The sequence below is a fragment of the Trichomycterus rosablanca genome, chromosome 26, assembly GCF_030014385.1.
Source record: "Trichomycterus rosablanca isolate fTriRos1 chromosome 26, fTriRos1.hap1, whole genome shotgun sequence".
Taxonomy (NCBI): Eukaryota; Metazoa; Chordata; class Actinopteri; order Siluriformes; family Trichomycteridae; genus Trichomycterus; species Trichomycterus rosablanca.
The window spans coordinates 5,524,517-5,543,598 of record NC_086013.1 but is presented as its reverse complement, the minus strand read 5'-3'; the positions used below and the strand labels follow the sequence as shown (position 1 = coordinate 5,543,598).

The window sequence follows — 19,082 nt, the reverse complement described above, 5'->3', positions numbered from 1 at the left end:
GACTCAAAGTGGTGTCTATAAAGACAGGGTTTGATGAGTTTAAAGTGGAGAAACTCAACCTCAGCCACCTGAAAGCATTTTGGATCAATTGGAAAGTTGACTGTGAGCCAAGCTTTGTCTAACAACATTGCCTGACCAGAGAAATTCTGGAAATCTTGACTCTTGCCTTTTTAATGCCCAAGGTTTTGGAAAGGATTATCCAAAAAGCTCAAGGTCAGGTGTCCACATACTTTTGGCCATGTAGCATAACCTTGAAAATCTAGTCTGTGTTATTTTAGCACTCAGACTCCAATGTTTATGAACAGGGACTATCAGTGAGGACAAACCTTCAAGAACGTTGACTATGAGACAAAAATACTGGTTGCCTTATTCAGGTCAAGGTTCATTGACAACTGAGAGCATCTGTGTATTAAAATGATGGCTTATATGTTGCTTTATTTACAGTATATACATACAGAACATAGACAGCATTCAGAGAGCTAATGTCACTCAGCATTTGGACAGACGTTAAAAATTGCACAATTACGTTGATGTAATGACGTATTTACACTGATCAGCCATAACATTAAATCCTCCTCCTTGTTTCTACACTCACTGCCCATTTTGTAGTTCTACAATTACTGACTGTAGTCCATCTGTTTCTCTGCATGCTTCGTTAGCCCCCTTTCACCCTGTTCTTCAATGGTCAGGACCCCCACAGGACCACCACAGAGCAGGTATTATTTGGGTGGTGGATGATTCTCAGCACTGCACTGACACTGACATGGTGGTGATGTGTTAGTGAGTCGATCAGACACAGCAATGCTGCTGGAGTTTTTAAACACCTCACTGTCACTGCTGGACTGAGAATAGTCCACCAACCAAAAACATCCAGCCAACAGCCCCCCACGAGCAGCGTCCTGTGACCACTGATGAAGGTCTAGAAGATGACCGACTCAAACAGCAGCAATAGACGAGCGATCGTCTCTGACTTTACATCTACAAGGTGGACCAACTAGTTAGGAGTGTCTAATAGAGTGGACAGTGAGTGGACACGGTGTTTAAAATCCACTCATACCAGCACAACACACACTAACACACCACATAAATAATACCTGCTCTGTGGTGGTCCTGGGAGAGTCCTGACCATTGAAGAACAGCATGAAAGGAGGCTAACAAAGCATGCAGAGAAACAACTGGACTAAAGTGCTTCTATGTGGTAAGTGGAGCTGATAAAATGGACAGTGAGTGTAAAAACAAGGAGGTGGTTTTAATGTTATGCCTGATCAGTGTATAAGCTTGAGCCATTCAATACAGTAAAAATCCCAAGTCATTTACCCTGCAGTACCTCTGGAAGTCCTTTTCAAATCTCTCGTGTCCTGATTTGAATGATGTACAGGTGAATAATTTCACTCATTAAGTCCTTTAACACATGGGTGAGGCGACGGTCCGTCATCTTTACATTAATTAACGCGACATGCACGTATCATAAGCAGCTGTAGAAGGATGAACACAGGGGAGACTATGAGGCCGAACAGCGGGTCGCGGCTCTGCTCGTGCTCGGCGAGTTTCTGGCACAACAGCACCTCGCACACCAGCTTGAGGCTGAGCACGGTGAGCACCCAGAGCAGACGCAGCACGGCCAGCCGCTCTTCGCCCTCCAGGTACAGGCGGATGGACACGATCACCGTGAAGTAGGTGCTGAGGCCGTCGGCGGCGTAGAGCGGCACGAACACCAGCCACCAGCTCATGGTGGTCAGCAGGTCGACACGAAGCGCCACGAGCACGCTGAATACGAGCAGCGCTCCCAGATGGAGGAAGAGCTCGAAGGTGGCAAAACCGAGCCATTGCACCAGCTCGCGCAGAGAGAACAGCATAGTGGGAGCAGTGGGGGTGTCAAGCCGGCTGGTTTCAGGACACCCGTTTAGGGATTTTTATGGTATTAAGGAGCAGTGTAGAAATGATCTTGGAGTCATGTGGTCATCATAAACTCTCTTCTGATGACCGGGCCATCGTTAGCCTTCTGAGCTTCTGGAGATGGACTGAGAGGATCATCTAAATCTGTGAAGAAACAGTAATGAATATGTTATCATATACAGCCATGCCTATCACCGTTTTTAAATTTTACCTTACTATTGTGTGGAAATAATTGCAATTAACACTTAAATAGAAAATGTCTTGGTATTTCTATGATGATCCTTAGTTCTCAACATGGTTAAAACATACCTTGAACACTTGAATCTCTGGGTGAAGCAGCTGAAGCAAACTAGGGGTTGTTATTGAATTTCCAATGGTTTAATCACAGCCCGATCAACATTAAAATCACCTCCTGATTTCTACACACACTGTCCATTTTATCAGCTCCACTTACCATATAGACGCACTTTGTAGTTCTACAATTACTGACTGTAGTCCATCTGTTTCTCTGCATGCTTTGTTAGCCTCCTTTCATGCTGTTCTTCAATGGGCAGGACCTCTACAGGACCACTACAGAGCAGGTATTATTTGGTTGGTGGGTCATACTCAGCACTGCAGTGACACTGACATGGTGGTGTGTCAGTGTGTGTTGTGCTGGTATGAGTGGATAAAACACAGCAGCGATGCTGTCACTGCTGGACTAAGAATAGTCCACCAACCAAAAATATCCAGACCACTGATGAAGGTCTAGAAGATGACCAACTCAAACAGCAGCAATAGATGAGATGAGCGATCGTCTCTGACTTCACATCTACAAGGTGGACCAACTAGGTAGGAGTGTCTAATAGAGTGGACAGTGAGTGGACACGGAATTTAAAAACTCCAGGAGTGCTGCTGTGTCTGATCCACTCATACCAGCACAACACACGCTAACACACCACCACCATGTCAGTGTCACTGCAGTGCTGAGAATCATCCACCACCCTATTAATACCTACTTTGTAGTGGTCCTGACCATTGAAGAACAGCATGAAAGGGGGCTAACAAAGCATGCAGAGAAACAGATGGACTACAGTCAGTCATTGTAGAACTACAAAGTGTTTCTATATGGTAAGTGGAGCTGATAAAATGGAAACAAGGAGGTGGTTATAATGTTATGGCTGATCAGTGTATACTAAACGTTGCTAACCAGTGTTTCAGCTACTAGTCAGTCTACTAGTTACTAGAATGTCAAGGATTAATTAATTCAGCATTTTAACATGGTCATTTAAAAATAAACAATCGTGCCACTGAAAAACATACAGAATTAAAATTAATTGGAATGTGACAACACTGCGTATATATACAGTTAGCATACCTAGCTAGCTTGCTAGCTGATGTAAACCCGTTTAAACAAGTGACAGCTATGCAAATTATATTATAAATTATTGTGATAACGTTGGCAGACTTACCTGATATTAAAGGTAATACATGCTGAAATAATAAGCAGAATTATACTAAAATTATATCTAGAATCATACAACTGATGAGCAACCAGCAATCATAGAGACTACATAGAGAGTAGGGTTGTGTCCGAAATAAGTCAGTAATCCCTATTCCCTACGAAGTGCGTAGATACAGCCAGATACTTTGCAATATTATTTGGACACTAATAGAAAGCGGGACAGTGATTTTTTTAACATTTGGCTTTTAATGGTATTTTTAAAGTGTAAAGTATGCCTAAATAGTGCAATATTTACTATTAAGAGGTGGTTACTTAATTTGAACGTGAACTCTTAAATAGTGCACTATGTAGTGTATATAATATCGGTTTAGGACGACACCGCGACACAACGGGGGTGTGACTTCTACGGTCCCCGAGTCCTAGCCTTGACGCACGCGCACATGCTCACATTGCAAAGGAACCTCCACAGCAGCTGAGACACGAGAGTAAGTTTACTTATGTTTTTATATAACAACAACAACATTGTTAGAATTTTATATTAATTTATATTAATAGATATTTGCGGTATTTTTTGTTGTATTGTAGGAAGGCAAATGACTTTCTGCAAACACAAATACTACCCGCTGTAAATACACAGTGGTCAAAGTCAAACGTTTACATACAAAACATAAAAGTAAGATTGTGATTATTTCTGCATCTAATTTATGATATAAAATGATAAGAAAACACCTTTTACCTCAAAGTGCTCTATTTAAACATAGATAATTATTCTGGTTTTGTAGAAAGCTTGTTAAATAGTTTTAAATTAGTTTTATTTCGTGTTATACCTATAAATGACTATAATTTCTATGTGCCCATATAAATAGGGCTAGTTTGACTGCACCCACTAAAAGTAAAGTGCATAGAATGATGGTGTCTTGGTCAGGAAGAAAACCCAAACTGTCACAGTATGCTGGTAAAATTATCAGATATAGATGGTCATAGAATTCAAGGTCTAAAACACAGGGGTCACTGTCAAGCAAGTGTTACATTGGCATGGGCTTGGAGGAGGCTGCCAACCAAGAATATAGCTCTTGCACCCAAATCAGCAACACGAGGGACAGTGGTAGCCTAGTGGGTAGAGCTTTGGGCTATCAACCGGAAGATTGGCGGTTCAAATCCAGGCTCTGCTATGCAGCCACTGTTGGGTCCTTGAGCAGGACCCTTAACCCTGTCCGCTCCAGGGGCGCCATAAGATGAACCCTGCGCTCTGACCCCAGTTTCCAAACAAGCTGGGATATGCGAAGAAAGAATTTCATTGTACTGTAATCTGTATATGTATATATGACAAATAAAGAAAAAAAAACGAAAAAAATAAAACATAAAGCTTGACCAAAGTTTGTTCCCGATCAGAAAAAGCAATCTGGTGGATCTTAAATGTTATACCCTTCAGGACTTCTAAATATCTCTATTTTACCAGCATGAGGTGGCAGTTTAGAAAGACCTTTTACTTACATTGTTGCTACTTTGCTAATCTTTAAAATCTGCACTATGTATTTGAGCACATAGTGTTCTATTTTTTGCCACACCTGCCATTATCCACCAGTCCAGGAGTTAAAAGTTTCCCCAGGTTCCAACACACTTTCATTGGCTTAACCATGTTTATTACAGGGAAAGCTTAAAATTCCACAGCGCAGGGGGCCTCCAAGACTGACTTACACTACAAGCTGACACTTGGCATCTTAGGCTTAACAAGAAAACCATTTCTGTGGTGCCAACAGTAGCGGGTTGAAACTGTGCAATAAAGTTTTGCAGCCAAAAACGTGATTTTAAGGGGCTACATGCTCTGGAACTTTATCATCTTATTCTGTGAGCTTCTGAGACAAGTCATTTCACCTACTAAGCTTTTGTTGCACCTATACAATTTTATTTAGCATTAACTGCACTTACTGTAGACTATGGAAAGAGTTGGATTTACTGGTTAGTTTAAAATGTGGCATGTTATAAATATATTCTTGGTTGGCAGCCTCAAAACCCATGGCATTGTAATGCTTGATTGACTGTTTAAGGTGATGCCATATATATATATGACAGTTTGGGTTTTCTTCCTAACCAAGACACCATTATTCTATGCACTTTATATTTAGTGGGTGCAGTCAAACTAGCCCTGTTTATATGGGCACATAGAAGTTACTGTTTTTGAAATAACACATCTACAGTAGTATGTGCTATATGTGTGTGTGTTATAGCCAATCTTACTGGACTGTTTTATAGGCACAACTACCAGGCTGATTACATTATAAACAGTGTAAATGATGTATTTTTGGTATGTTGCAAAATAGGTGAGATTACTGAAATCATGTTGTATTCTACAAGTGTTCTGTAGAGGCTTGGTTGTAGTTTGGCTTAGTCACATTCCAGTCTAGCTTAATGAGCAGGCATGCGCAAGAGCCGCTGTTAAAAAAAACACACAGCAGCTCCAAAGTGTGTGTTGTGCTTGTATGTGTGGATCAGACACAGCAGCGCTCGGCTTGCTCAATAGGGGTTTTTGTATCTGTTGGTCCTGGATTTTGTTGCTTTGAGACAATGTCTGTTGTAAAAAGTGCTATATAAATTAGTAAAAGGAGGTTGAAAAAGTATGTAGAGAAACAGGTGGCAGGGCAATTTCAAAGCTCACTTGACTGTGGACAGAGTTTGACATACTGTGTTTTTCTTTTTTAGGACAATGACACAGGCCGCAGACTCGATCCTGCACAGCGGTTACTTCCACCCCACTCTAAGACACTGGCAGACATGTGCAGCGGACCTCAGACCTGATAACCTCATCTACCCCATCTTTATCACGTAATGAATTTTAAGTTCTACACAGGTGTATGTGGGACCATGACATGACCTGCAGATTTAGCCTAAATGAGTCTTTGTCCAGTAGTGGGTTGAATGTAAAGCAAATGTGAAGCCTGTGCAAATGTAATGTTGTCTTTTTACAGTGACAATCCTGATGCAGTGGAACATATTGCAAGTTTACCAGGTCAAGCAAGGTAATGATTCTTATCAGTACCAAAATACGTATTGCCTTGAGTGTTGTGACACTGTTGATAGTTTCATATTTGTGTGCAAATACTGCATTATGCAACTTTGAAGCCTTTTTTATGACTTGGTACCTGAATACCTGTTGGGAAACATTGTCAGAGCAAAAAGGAAATGGGTTTGCTTTCAGGATAACGTTGTACCTGGCTTGATTTCACAATTAGCATCACTCACAATTAGGGCTGTCGCGGTGAAAGAATTTCCCCTTGCGATATTCAACCTGTCTCAATATCGCGGTATGCGGTGATATCGCCATTTTTTTTTTTTTTTTAATTACTTAATTAATCTGGATTTTAGAGCTATATAAACAAGCTTCATTGTTAGGCTATGATTCGGTATATTATTGCTTTATAATGACAAAGATGAGACGGCTTTAAGACCAATGAAATGCGTGTTTAATGTTAAATACAGAACAGAGCAGGGATGCGCGTCTTTTCTCTATTAAAAAAGGTTTAAATTAAGCTTCTAGCCTAGGTTAGATATACACTGTGAAACGAAAAGAAAAGAGTTTAGGCTAAATATTTTAAACGCACATCTAATCAAAATATGGTAAAAAAAAAATAGAATAAAGAATAAAGTCAGTAAGAGTTTAAACCTGCGTTATCATGCACGCTAGAAAAACCAACAAGTTCATCTGATGTGGTTTAGAGAGGATCTGAGTGGGGTAGCGATGTTCCCGACGTTACCGATGTTACACTAATACACACGTGTACTGATCCTGCATGCGACTTTACAGATCAAAGCAAATCTAGCCTGGTTATTGCGCCACTAATAACTATCTATTTAGTAGATATAATTAACATAACAATATATACGACATTTTAAGTTATTATTCGTTTCAATACATTTTTATTCAACGAAAAAATACATTTAAATCATTCCAGCAAGCCAGCAATGCCATATTAACCGTCATTAAGTGTTTTAGTACGCCAAGGCTGTTTAAATATAGTCTAAATTACAAGTATTTTATTGAGTGTGAACTCAATGTGATCATTAATAAACTTGCCTATAATTCCTGTTGCGATTGTTTACATTTTAAAACACAAAGCCTGACACTCAGCAGCAACGCATGAGAACAGGTTGCGGGAAAATGACGCTCCTAGCTCATTTTCATCATGAATTTATTTAACATTTATTACGCCCGATTGTAAGCGTATAAAACAAGATGGACCCTGCAAAAAAGAAAAGAAAAAAGAGAAGAAAGAAAGAAAGAAAAAACGTGAATATCGCGGTGATGCAGTTGCTTGGCATGCCCTGCGGTTGGCTGGTCTATACCGCGATATTTCAAAATTGCGGTTAGCGCGACAGCCCTACTCACAATGCTAAAGCACCCCCAAATCATTATTAATCCTCAACCAAATTCCACCTTGGGTGTAAGACACTGTGGCTTGTAGGTCTCTCCAAGTCTTCATCTAACTATTAGACAACCAGGTGTATAGCCCAGCTGGAAAACACTTTACTCCAGTCCTCTTCAGTTTCATTCTGACTCCATTTTTTGTTGGTCACTTGAAGTCATCCTATGGTTGTTGAGTGACATTTGAATGAGTTGACAATCATTCCAATCAATGGAGATTCATTTATACTCTGTGCCAGTCTGTAGCTTTGTTGTCCCCAATGTCTGCAAATTTAAGGATGGAAGCTACCTGACACTTACTGTATCCCTCTGCCAGTAAAGCCAGAACTGAACACTCAAACCTTCTCTTTTCCACTCTTTTGGCATGGTCACTAGTTATTTATTATTGATTTTTAGTATAGTTACTTTTGAGATAGCAATAACTCTCTTTCTGCCACTCAGCTGGTCCTATTTTGCTCACAGTAAGTTTAACACAGTATTATATACCGTTAGCCGGATGAAATTACATATACCTTGACAGTGTATTGGCCACTTTTACTGTCTATTATTGATGTCGATTTGATTTATAGAAATGAACATGAATAAAACTATTCCTATTCCTGTATAGGAAACAAAAGATAGGTGGGGTTGTGGAAGCTCTGGAGCAGTTAAAGTTTTAATTTGCCCCGACTGGAGAGCATAGATAAGCTGTAGAACGGGTGGAGCTGGTGCCGACCCTCCTGAAAGAGATGAAAGAACGAGATTTGGTTGGTTCTGTAAAGAAACCCTCCCTGTTCAGTATCATTCCAGTTCAGCAGTAGAATAACAAGCTACATTACAGAGCAAAAGTATCATATAAGATGTTTCCTCCTGCTTACTTTAGTCTTTATGGTGCAGCAATTCATTTTGATATATAAACAATTAATATATGTATATGTGTGCAGGGGTGCTGTGTGGGATTTTGGGTCCCGTGCAAAGATATCACATGCATGGACTCTGTGAAGGTTTACATTTTGTAATACACAAAAGTACAAAAATTAATTTATTAGGTGGCGCAGCGGTGAAAAAAAGTACGCTAGCACACCAGAGTTGGGGTTTCGAATACATCCTATCGGATCTCGGGTCTGCCTTCCGACTGGGCTGGGCGGCACGAACAGCGATCGGCTGTTGTTCATAGGGGTAAAAAGTCGGATCGTGGGTCCTCATAGCTGGTGCAACTGCGGCCCCTGCTGGCTGACTGATGGCGCCTGCACAGGGCTGAGGAATAATGCTGATGGGGGTGTGGCCCTCCCTACACAGTGCCCGTCAGTGTATGAACTCGACTCGTGCAGGTGAAAAATGCAGTCTGTACTGACTGTACGTGCCGGAGGGGGCGTGTGTCAGTTGAGAGGCGTCCTCAGTCAGCAGTGAAGGGTCGAATCAGTATAGAGGACGCAATCAGGGTAATTGGACACGACTAGATTGGGGGGGGGGGGGGGGGGGGGAATAAAAATAAAAAATATAAAAATATAAAAAATATAAAAAATATAAAATATAAAATTAATGACGATAGTATATTTATTAATATGGAAAAAAACACTTATTGTTCTAAAAATTTCTAGGTTCTCCATCAATGAATCGTCCTAACACCCCCATTTCATACTGCAGCCATTAGCAAAACCTTTAACCCTCCATTGATTGAATTATATGTAGTCATAACTGTAAATCACTTTAAATAACAGCTTCTGCTAAATGTCGTAAATGTAAAATATAAATGTGACTCTATGTCTCGTTATTACAAACCTCTTATTACCCTGAATGGTTAAGTGCAGGGTAGACAACCCATTGTAAAGTCGTCCATGAGGGATGCCGTTTTTTCATGTTAGACCGGGCATGTCCAAAGTCTGGCCCGTAGGCCTGCGTCTTATGTCTTAAATTGCATTACTTGTGACCACATTTTTTCAGTAACAAGTAATCTAACGAGTTACTATTTCCAATCCAGTAATCAGATTAAAGTTACTTATCCAAGTTACTGTGCGTTACTATTTTTGTCATTTTCCTTAGTAAAAAGATATATTTTAGCTTTTGTTGTGTCGTGGATCTTTTGTTAGAATCGATCCAAATTTATCAGGAGGCAAGGCGACGTTCTTTAAAAGTTTTATTCAGAAAAGGCTGGTTCGTCTTCCAGGTAACAAGCAGCTGCGTTCTGAAGCCTCTCCATAAAGAAATGCCACAGACCACGAGTAGAGCGCGCAGCAGTTATTTATACTTTACCACCACCCCCTAGTGGCCAGGTGTAGTACTACTCCATTTAAGGTATTCCTTTTGTTCCAGGCTTCCACTCAGCCAGTTCTAACCGGTTTTATGCCACGTGGCAGTTTGGAACAACTCCAATCACATTCCTTGAATACCAAAATGTTTTAGACCAATATTGTAATGCCCAATAATAATTTATATTATAACACTTTCTTCTTGCGTCTCGGGAAGTGACGTCTGGCCTATGCGACAATTAAGTCATGAGCTGCGTCCGACATCGCATACTTACAGAGTACGTACTAGATTGGAGGAAGTATGCACTACTCAGCCGGTAAAAAAGTACATACTTCCAGTACAGAAGTATGCAGTATGCACACAACACCCGTACGCACTACATCCGCCATCTTACCAACGTCAAGTGATGACGTGGGGACGTGATGACGTAATATCACCATAGTTACAGACTCATTACAAACCCCACTCGACAAACTGTGTCGTTCTTTTAGTACATAAAGCCACGTTTAGCTTTATTTTTGTGAATGCGCCCCGTCTTTTATTTTACAGAGTTCAGTTAGAAATTTAAATAGTTGGTTCTGTATGTTCTGATTTGTTTATCTGAATGTTTATATTTGGTTGCTGTTCGGTGTGTAAAAAATTTATTAATAATAATAAGCGTATTTACATGCATATTTTATTGTTTAAAATAATGTCATCAGGGACTGTTGGCCCTCGGACATTTTCGCATTATTAAATCTGGCCCTCCTAGAAAGAAGTCTGGACACCACTGTTAGACGTTTTTAACTGATACGTTTCTTGCAGATATGGCGTGAATAAGCTTGAGGGAATGCTGCGCCCGCTTGTGAAGGAAGGCTTGAAATGTGTGCTGATTTTTGGCGTCCCTACCAAAATAACAAAAGTTAGTAGAGTAAATTGTTTTTAATCCTGTGTAAGATGTAGACCATTGTTTTGAATGAAGTAATTATACAGGGTGGGCCATTTATATGGATACACCTAAATAAAATGGGAATGGTTGGTGATATTAACTTCCTGTTTGTGGCACATTAGTATATGGGAGGGAGAAAACTTTTCAAGATGGGTGGTGACCATGGCGGCAATTTTGAAGTCGGCCATTTTGGATCCAACTTTAGTTTTTTCAATGGGAAGAGGGTCATGTGACACATCAAACTTATTGAGAATTTCACAAGAAAAACAATGGTGGGCTTGGTTCTAACGTAACTTTATTCTTTCATGAGTTATTTACAAGTTTCTGACCACTTATAAAATGTGTTCAAAGTGCAGCCCATTGTGTTGGATTGTCAATGCAACCCTCTTCTCCCACTCTTCACACACTGATAGCAACAGCGCAGAAGAAATGCTAGCACAGGCTTCCAGTATCCGTAGTTTCAGGTGCTGCACATCTCGTATCTTCACAGCATAGACAATTGCCTTCAGATGACCCCAGAGATAAAAGTCTAAGGGGGTCAGATCGGGAGACCTTGGGGGCCATTCAACTGGCCCACGACGACCAATCCACTTTCCAGGAAACTGTTCATCTAGGAATGCTCGGACCTGACACCCATAATGTGGTGGTGCACCATCTTAAGTGGTCAGAAACTTGTAAATAACTCATGAAAGAATAAAGTTACGTTAAAACCAAGCACACCATTGTTTTTCTTGTGAAATTCTCAATAAGTTTGATGTGTCACATGACCCTCTTCCCATTGAAAAAACTAAAGTTGGATCTAAAATGGCCGACTTCAAAATGACCGCCATGGTCACCACTCTTGAAAAGTTTCCCCCCTCCCATATACTAATGTGCCACAAACAGGAAGTTAATATCACCAACCATTCCCATTTTATTTAGGTGTATCCATATAAATGGCCCACCCTGTATATTTATACAATTATATTATAGTTTAATCGTATTTCCTTCAGGATGAGAGAGGATCTGCTGCTGACACTGCTGATACCCCCGCTGTGCAGGCTGTGAAGAAGCTCCGAGCCCTGTTCCCTAATCTGCTGCTCGCTTGTGACGTCTGTCTCTGTCCTTACACCTCACACGGACACTGTGGTTAGTACAAACCTGCAGGATCGTTGTCTTGCATCAGTTGTGGCACTTCTTTTACACCTCCCAGCTAGAGAAATTTCCCACAGAGAGTCATATCATGCGCAGGGAGCTGAGGTCACAATATACAGTGGCAATGAGGAGAAACCCAGTTCGACCTTCCCTACCTCAGACACGGCCTATTGTGTCTGATGGTTATACGTGAGATATTGAGCTCTCTGTGGTGGATAGAGAGCTGTGATGCACAGGGCACCAATCCAACACAGGGCTTCGACCACCACTCCTCCAGACATAACCAGTCACGTCTGTGTAAACACCAGCTGGTCGATAGCACCTCTGAGATTCAAACCCGAGTCTCAGTGGTATTGGGCCAGCCTAATAGACCGCTGCGCCACCCGAGCACCCTATTCATGAAACATATTCATGAAATATGGACACATTCTTTTGTACACCACAAGGTTTTCATTTGGCTGGAATCTGGCAACCCTAGTCTGATCACACATTTCTCCGTGTTTTCTCATTTGCAGGGATTCTGCGTGAAGATGGCACCCTGGATAATGCAGCGAGCTGCAGAAGACTGGCAGAGGTGGCACTGGCTTATGCAAAGGCTGGTTAGTTTGCTCATTTATAACAATATGGACATAAATACAAGCCAGTGTATGAAATTATCAACAGGTGTGGAAGAACTCCAGAGGTCAGGTGAGCCCTGACCTCAAACTCATTGAACCCCTGTGGTCAGTTGGACATTAGTTCTGAGTCGGACCTTCTCATCCATCAACAGTGTCTGACCTCTTAAATGCAGAGCACTCACAAATCCCTACAGACACATTCCAAAACGTGTGCCTATATTTTATCAGCTCCACTTACCATATAGAAACACTTTGTAGTTCTACAATTACTGACTGTAGTCCATCTGTTTCTCTACGTACTTTTTAGCCTGCGTTCACCCTGTTCTTCAATGGTCAGGACCCCCACAGGACCTCGACAGAGCAGGTATTATTGAGGTGGTGGATGATTCTCAGCACTGCAGTGACACTGACATGGTGGTGGTGTGTTAGTGTGTGTTGTGCTGGTATGAGTGGATCAGACACAGCAGCGCTGCTGGAGTTTTTAAATACTGTGTCCACTCTATTAGACACTCCTACCTAGTTGGTCCACCTTGTAGATGTAAAGTCAGAGACGATCGCTCGTCTATTGCTGCTGTTTGAGTCGGTCATCTTCTAGACCTTCATCAGTGGTCACAGGACGCTGCCCACGGGGGTGCTGTTGACTGGTTATTTTTGGTTGGTGGACTGTTCTCAGTCCAGCAGTGACAGTGAGGTGTTTAAAAACTCCAGCAGCATTGCTGTGTCTTATCCACTCATACCAGCACAGCACACACTAACACACCACCACCATGTCAGTGTCACGGCAGTGCTGAGAATCATCCACCACCTAAATAATACCTGCTCTGTAGTGGTCCTGTGGAGTCCTGACCATTGAAGAACAGGATGAAAGGGCGCTAACAAAGCATGCAGAGAAACAGATGGACTACAGAAGTGCTTCAATGTCAAAGATAGATAATTAGTCACTCTAATACAGAGTCTGTGGCCCATGTTTGCATATTTTTTACTCCATGTGACCCCCAACACGAAAAGCCAACACTAACCAGCAGCTAACATGCAGTCTTCCTCATTTGACTGTCTGGCCAGGTTGCAACATCATCGCTCCATCTGATATGATGGATGGACGAGTAGCAGCCATTAAGCAAGCGCTGATATCCAGTGATCTTGGAAACAAGGTAGATCATACAGCACACACTGACGGCATTGACACCTATATATAAAATTCTCTCTGGTACTGTGGAAAATCTGCTCATGGCATCATTTCTTCTTCCTAGGTTTCTGTTCTGAGCTACAGTGCTAAGTTTGCCTCGTGCTATTATGGACCGTTCAGGTATTCTATGTGTTCTATACTCACTTTGTAAAACGACTTACAGTATCGTGACAATACACTGTACAAGGCCTGAACCAGTGAACCTCTGACTACAATTTGGCTACAATTCCCCCTGTGTTCTTTAACTTCTCCACGTCATAAGGTGGACGATGCATAATCTTGGAAAAAAATGAAATCGTCTGACCAACTGACCTCCTTCTGTTGTTCCGATGTCCAGTTTACACTACAATGCTGTAGCATTGTAGGTGCTTTCTACAGTGGACGGGAACATGTCTCATCACAGTAGATCTTCTGTTGGTCCGTACCAGACATCACAGCCTTCACGTCTTCCGGTATTATGAAGTATTGGCTGCCCAACAACCTGTCAGCGATTCGTAGCTCGTCCCTCCTCTGACCACTGTCGGTGGGTACTCGCCATGGCTGTCTGTGACAACCCTTGCTGTTTTGGAGATACTTCAACCCAGTCGTCCTTGATTCAGATCTGCTGTAGTCAACACATGAACTATGAGAAACCCCCATAAGTCTAAAGTTGAACAGATCCCTCACTCTCGCGAATGCACATTTTTGGTCAGTGGTCATAATGTTTTGGCTGATCAGTGTATAATGTAATCTATATTAATGCAGGTATGTATCTTTCTGGTTTTTTGTGAAGGCAGTCTATCCTAATGTTATATTTTTTTAGAGATGCCGCCCAGTCCAAACCAGCCTTTGGAGACAGGAGATGCTATCAGCTGCCCCCTGGTGCCCGTGGATTAGCACTGCGAGCTTGTGTACGTGAATCCAAACATAAAACACATAAAAACCCAAGTACAGTACACTCAATTCTTTCACAACACAGATTTACCCTGATCATCCACACAGCCCAAACCCTGTGTACAGTTGTGTAGCTGTTTATTTAAGTTATTAAACTGTAAAGCAGTGGTCCCCAACCACCGAGCCGCTGACCGGTACCGGTCTGTGGGTCATTTATTACCGGGCCGCACAGAAACAATAAATAATTAGAGATCGCTACAAGAGAAATTACATTTCCTATACTCTTCGGGTGTTATTGTTTCTAATCACCACTAGGTGGGAGCAGCGTCTCATTGCACCAAAAAAAAAGCTCAGGATTCACACTGATTTTCCATTCTATAGTTATCCTACTTTAAATCCCCCCTGCCCCCTCCCATCCTTGAAATCACATCTTGTATGAAACCGGTCCGTGGTGCAAAAAGGTTGGGGATGACTGCTGTAGAGTACATACTGTACAGCAGTGGTTCTCAAACGGGGACACCGGGCCTCTGTAAGCCTTAAGGGGGTCCCAAAGGGGGACGGGAAAATCAACAGCTTATTAACATACAGCAAATCTGTTGTGATCTAATAAATCTATTTAAAGTGCTTTTAGTCTAACGTTGGGTCTAGACAAATATTTAATTCATCCACCTCAAAAGTCCAAAGGTCAACTGATTGAGAGTGCAAATAATTCTGGTACAGTTGTTGATGCAGATCCTGCTAAAGTAAACCCAGGTGAGGAAGCTCCAACAACCAGTTCACTAGTAGTAAATCCACGTCATCAACCGATATCAGGAAATACCAAAATATTTACCTTCATCATGGAGTAATTGAATTTCCCACGAGCAAGAAAACAGAACCCTTTATTAAGGGGGTCTCAGATTTTTTTTTTTAACACGGGGGGTCTAAGAGGGAACGAAAGGTTAAGAATTGCTGCTGTACAGGTTATATTATACATACACAAACAAGTAAGAGATCTCTACATTTCTAGCCTTGCTGAGTGATTATGCTGGCTTTTGTGTTCTTTCATGTATTTAAACATTACAAATGAAATTATACATATATATGGTACTGAAAGATTAAATATGTTTGTATTATTCCCATTTAATTTCTTGCTGAACCACAATGGGAATGTCACGGTGTGGATGGTAGAAGTAAAATCTGTATATAAGTCAACTGAACTTACTTTGTCTTCTGATTTTATTAGGATCGGGATGTAAAAGAGGGAGCCGATATGCTGATGGTGAAGCCAGGACTGCCTTACCTTGATATTATAAGAGAGGTTAAAGATAAGGTGGGTATCTGTGATAGCTGTGAACCAAATCAGTACTGAAAACCTGACATTGTCATACAGGGGTGTATGAAAAGGGGGTGTTCTAAGAGCCTGTGACTGATCAGGGGGCCTAAAAAGTATTACAAAATGTATGTATTTTTCAACTACTTAACTATACTTAACTTAACTCAGGTGGCGCAGCGGTAAAAAGACACGCTGCAACCAGGGCTGGATTCTGAGTATGTGGTATCGAATCCAGCTCTGCTTCACCGGTTCGAAGCTGAGTGGCTATATGGGCAACGATTGGCCGGTTGCTCAGTTGGGGGGGTGGGACAAAGAACCGGATGTGGGTCTCTCTATGTCAGAATGCGATTACGTCCTCTGCCGGCTGATTAGAGGCGCCTGCACAAGAGATGAGGAAGAGTGCCCTTAGGGTGTGTCTCTCCGCATGCAACGCTAGGTGGCGCCACACTCATCAATGTGTGGGTGGCAAAAATGCATCCGGCTGCTGCCCATGTTTCGGAGGGGATATGGGTTAGCTTTGATCTCCTCCTTTAGCGCGTCCAATTGCCCAATTTGCATCACGCCTCCTCTCTGTCTATGCCGATCTCTGCCCTGACCGAGGAGATCGAAGCTAACCCACATCCCCTCCGACACGTGAGCAGCAAGCCGTATGCATCTCGCCACCCACACATTGACGAGTGTTGTGTCACCTAGCGTTGTGTGCAGAGAGACACACCCTAAGAACACTCCTTCCTCATCTCCGTGTAGGCGCCTCTAATCAGCCAGCAGAGGTCGTAACCGCACCATTCTGACAGAGAGAGACCCACTTCCGACCTTTAGTCCCGCCCATCTGAACAACAGGCCAATCGTTGTTCATACCGGTGTTCGGTAATATTTTTAAGGGCACATTTTTATACTAATGTTGAGCTAACTCTAATTTCCTTTATCATGTTATTTTCCACAGCACCCCTGTCACCCTCTGGCGGTGTACAATGTGTCTGGAGAGTACGCTATGTTATGGCACGGAGCACAGGCAGGAGCTTTTGACCTGCGAACAGCTGTCCTAGAAGCCATGACCGCCTTCCGTCGGGCAGGTGAGCCAAACATAGGCCAAAACTCACTTAGTTACATGGTTTATGCCATTTTTGGGATTTTGCTGGGTCAAAACTTTACATATTCGCCCCCTAGCAGGCACATTTGACAGTGCCTTAAGCAGACAAAATTGGCCACTAGTCTCCTGGAAGACTCATTCATTCAGTCATTCATTTTCTTATCCACTTATCCAATTAGGGTCGTGAGGGGAGGAAGTGCTGGAGCCTCACCCAACTTTTCAGTGGGCGCAAGGCACACAGTAACACCCTGGACGGGACGCCAGTCCGTCGCAGGGCAGACACACATACACACACTTTAGACTGTGGGAGGAAACCGGATCTCCCGGAGGAAACCCACACAGACACGGGGAGAACATGCAAACTCCGCACAGAAAGGACCCGGACCGCCCCGCCTGGGGATCGAACCCAGGACCTTCATGCTGTGAGGCGACAGTGCTACCCACTAAGCCGCCGTGCCGCCCTGGAAGACTAATTGGCTATGACTTATTAATTTGAGTATTAAGTTATTATATATTAATGTTGTTATATATTAATGTTATTTACCTTTGTAACATGCAACCTGATTACTTGTTAGTGTTTTTGAATGACTAGCTGGTGCCCATATAAATGGGGCTAGTTCGCCATAATTAATGCTAAGAAAAGACTTGTCTGCATGATCAGATTCAAGAACCACAAAAAAGTTCATGTCTTGTCTTCCATGGCGTGACCATGGTGATACAGCTTGCTTTACTGTGGACAATGACACCCATGTTCCAGCAGGTGGACCTGATACTTGTTTAGTTTTTTTGGATCACAGTTTTTATCTAGCGTTAGCATCACCATTGTTGCACTGAAAGGCAAATTCATTTCAAAATGTTTTAAGCTGCTTAGTGAACTTTTTCCTTTTACCGAATACACTGCTAAGCACAAAAAGCATTTGTAACACCTATTAAAACTTAATTTTTTTTAATTTCTTTCAGGAGCAGACATCATCATCACTTACTACACTCCTCAGCTGCTAACATGGCTAACAGACTAAGCCAGTCTGATCTTATGCATTGTTACTGACCTGTGATAAACTTCTTCAAATCATCACAGACCAAGAAGTTGCCGGGTTAGGTTTAAATCCTGTAATGTAAGAGATAATCATTTCTGAGTTTGGTGCTGGGTCCATCTGTTGATGTAATACAAGCTGTATAAATAGGTTTACTAATCTGCTAATCATCTAACAATTCCAAGATACACTTGTTTAAATCTTTATATTTTGGAATAAATATACAAGTATGATTAACAACATTTGTTGCAAGTGGTTTAATTACTTCAGCCATAACATTAAAACCACCTCCTTGTTTCTACACTCACTGTCAATTTTATCAGCTCTACTTACCATATAGAAGCACTTTGTAGATCTACAATTACTGACTGTAGCCCATCTGTTTCTCTGCATACTATTTTAGCCTGCTTTCACCTCGTTCTTCAATGATCAGGACCCCCACAGGACAACCACAGAGCAGGTATTATTTAGGTGGTGGATCATTCTCAGCACTGCGGTGACACTGACATGGTGGTGGTGTGTTAGTGTGTGTTGTGCTGGTATGAATGGATCAGACACAGCAGCGCTGCTGGAGTTTTTAAGTACCGTGTCCACTCACTGTCCACTCTATTAGACCCTCCTACCTAGTTGGTCCACCTTGTAGATGTAAAGTCAGAGACGATTGCTCATCTCATCTATTGCTGCTGTTTAAGTTGGTCATCTTCTAGACCTTCATCAGTGGTTGGCTGGATATATTTTTGGTTGGTGGACTAGTGAGGTGTTTAAAAACTCTATCAGCATTGCTGTGTCTGAACCACTCATACCAGCATAATGCACACTAACACACCACCACCATGTCGGTGTCACTGCAGTGCTGAGAATGATCCACCACCTAAATAATACCTGCTCTGTCGTGGTCCTGGGAGAGTCCTGACCA

General features: G+C 42.1%; 2 protein-coding genes across 3 annotated transcripts; one reads left to right on the top strand and one right to left on the bottom strand.

Moving 5' to 3' along the window:
• Positions 1-405: 405 nt before the first annotated feature.
• tmem203 (transmembrane protein 203) lies at positions 406-14,231 on the bottom strand. Of its 2 annotated transcripts, none has more exons than XM_062988862.1 (2): positions 14,167-14,231; positions 406-2,040 (listed from the first exon to the last, which is right to left on the bottom strand). In XM_062988862.1, exon 2 carries the CDS (start codon positions 1,854-1,856, stop codon positions 1,443-1,445), a length of 414 nt encoding a protein of 137 aa, XP_062844932.1. In that variant the 5' UTR covers positions 1,857-2,040; positions 14,167-14,231; the 3' UTR covers positions 406-1,442. The 2 variants fall into 2 exon arrangements, with proteins under 2 accessions (XP_062844932.1, XP_062844931.1); XM_062988861.1 differs by lacking the exon at positions 14,167-14,231 and adding an exon at positions 3,348-3,459.
• alad (aminolevulinate dehydratase) lies at positions 3,745-18,406 on the top strand. Its single transcript, XM_062988860.1, has 12 exons — positions 3,745-3,825; positions 6,041-6,163; positions 6,307-6,357; positions 10,794-10,890; positions 11,910-12,045; positions 12,567-12,650; positions 13,731-13,819; positions 13,919-13,974; positions 14,657-14,744; positions 15,953-16,039; positions 16,986-17,115; positions 18,093-18,406. The coding sequence occupies exons 2-12, from the start codon at positions 6,045-6,047 to the stop codon at positions 18,149-18,151; spliced, it is 996 nt and encodes a 331-aa protein (XP_062844930.1). The 5' UTR covers positions 3,745-3,825; positions 6,041-6,044; the 3' UTR covers positions 18,152-18,406.
• The last annotated feature ends 676 nt before the right edge of the window (positions 18,407-19,082 follow it).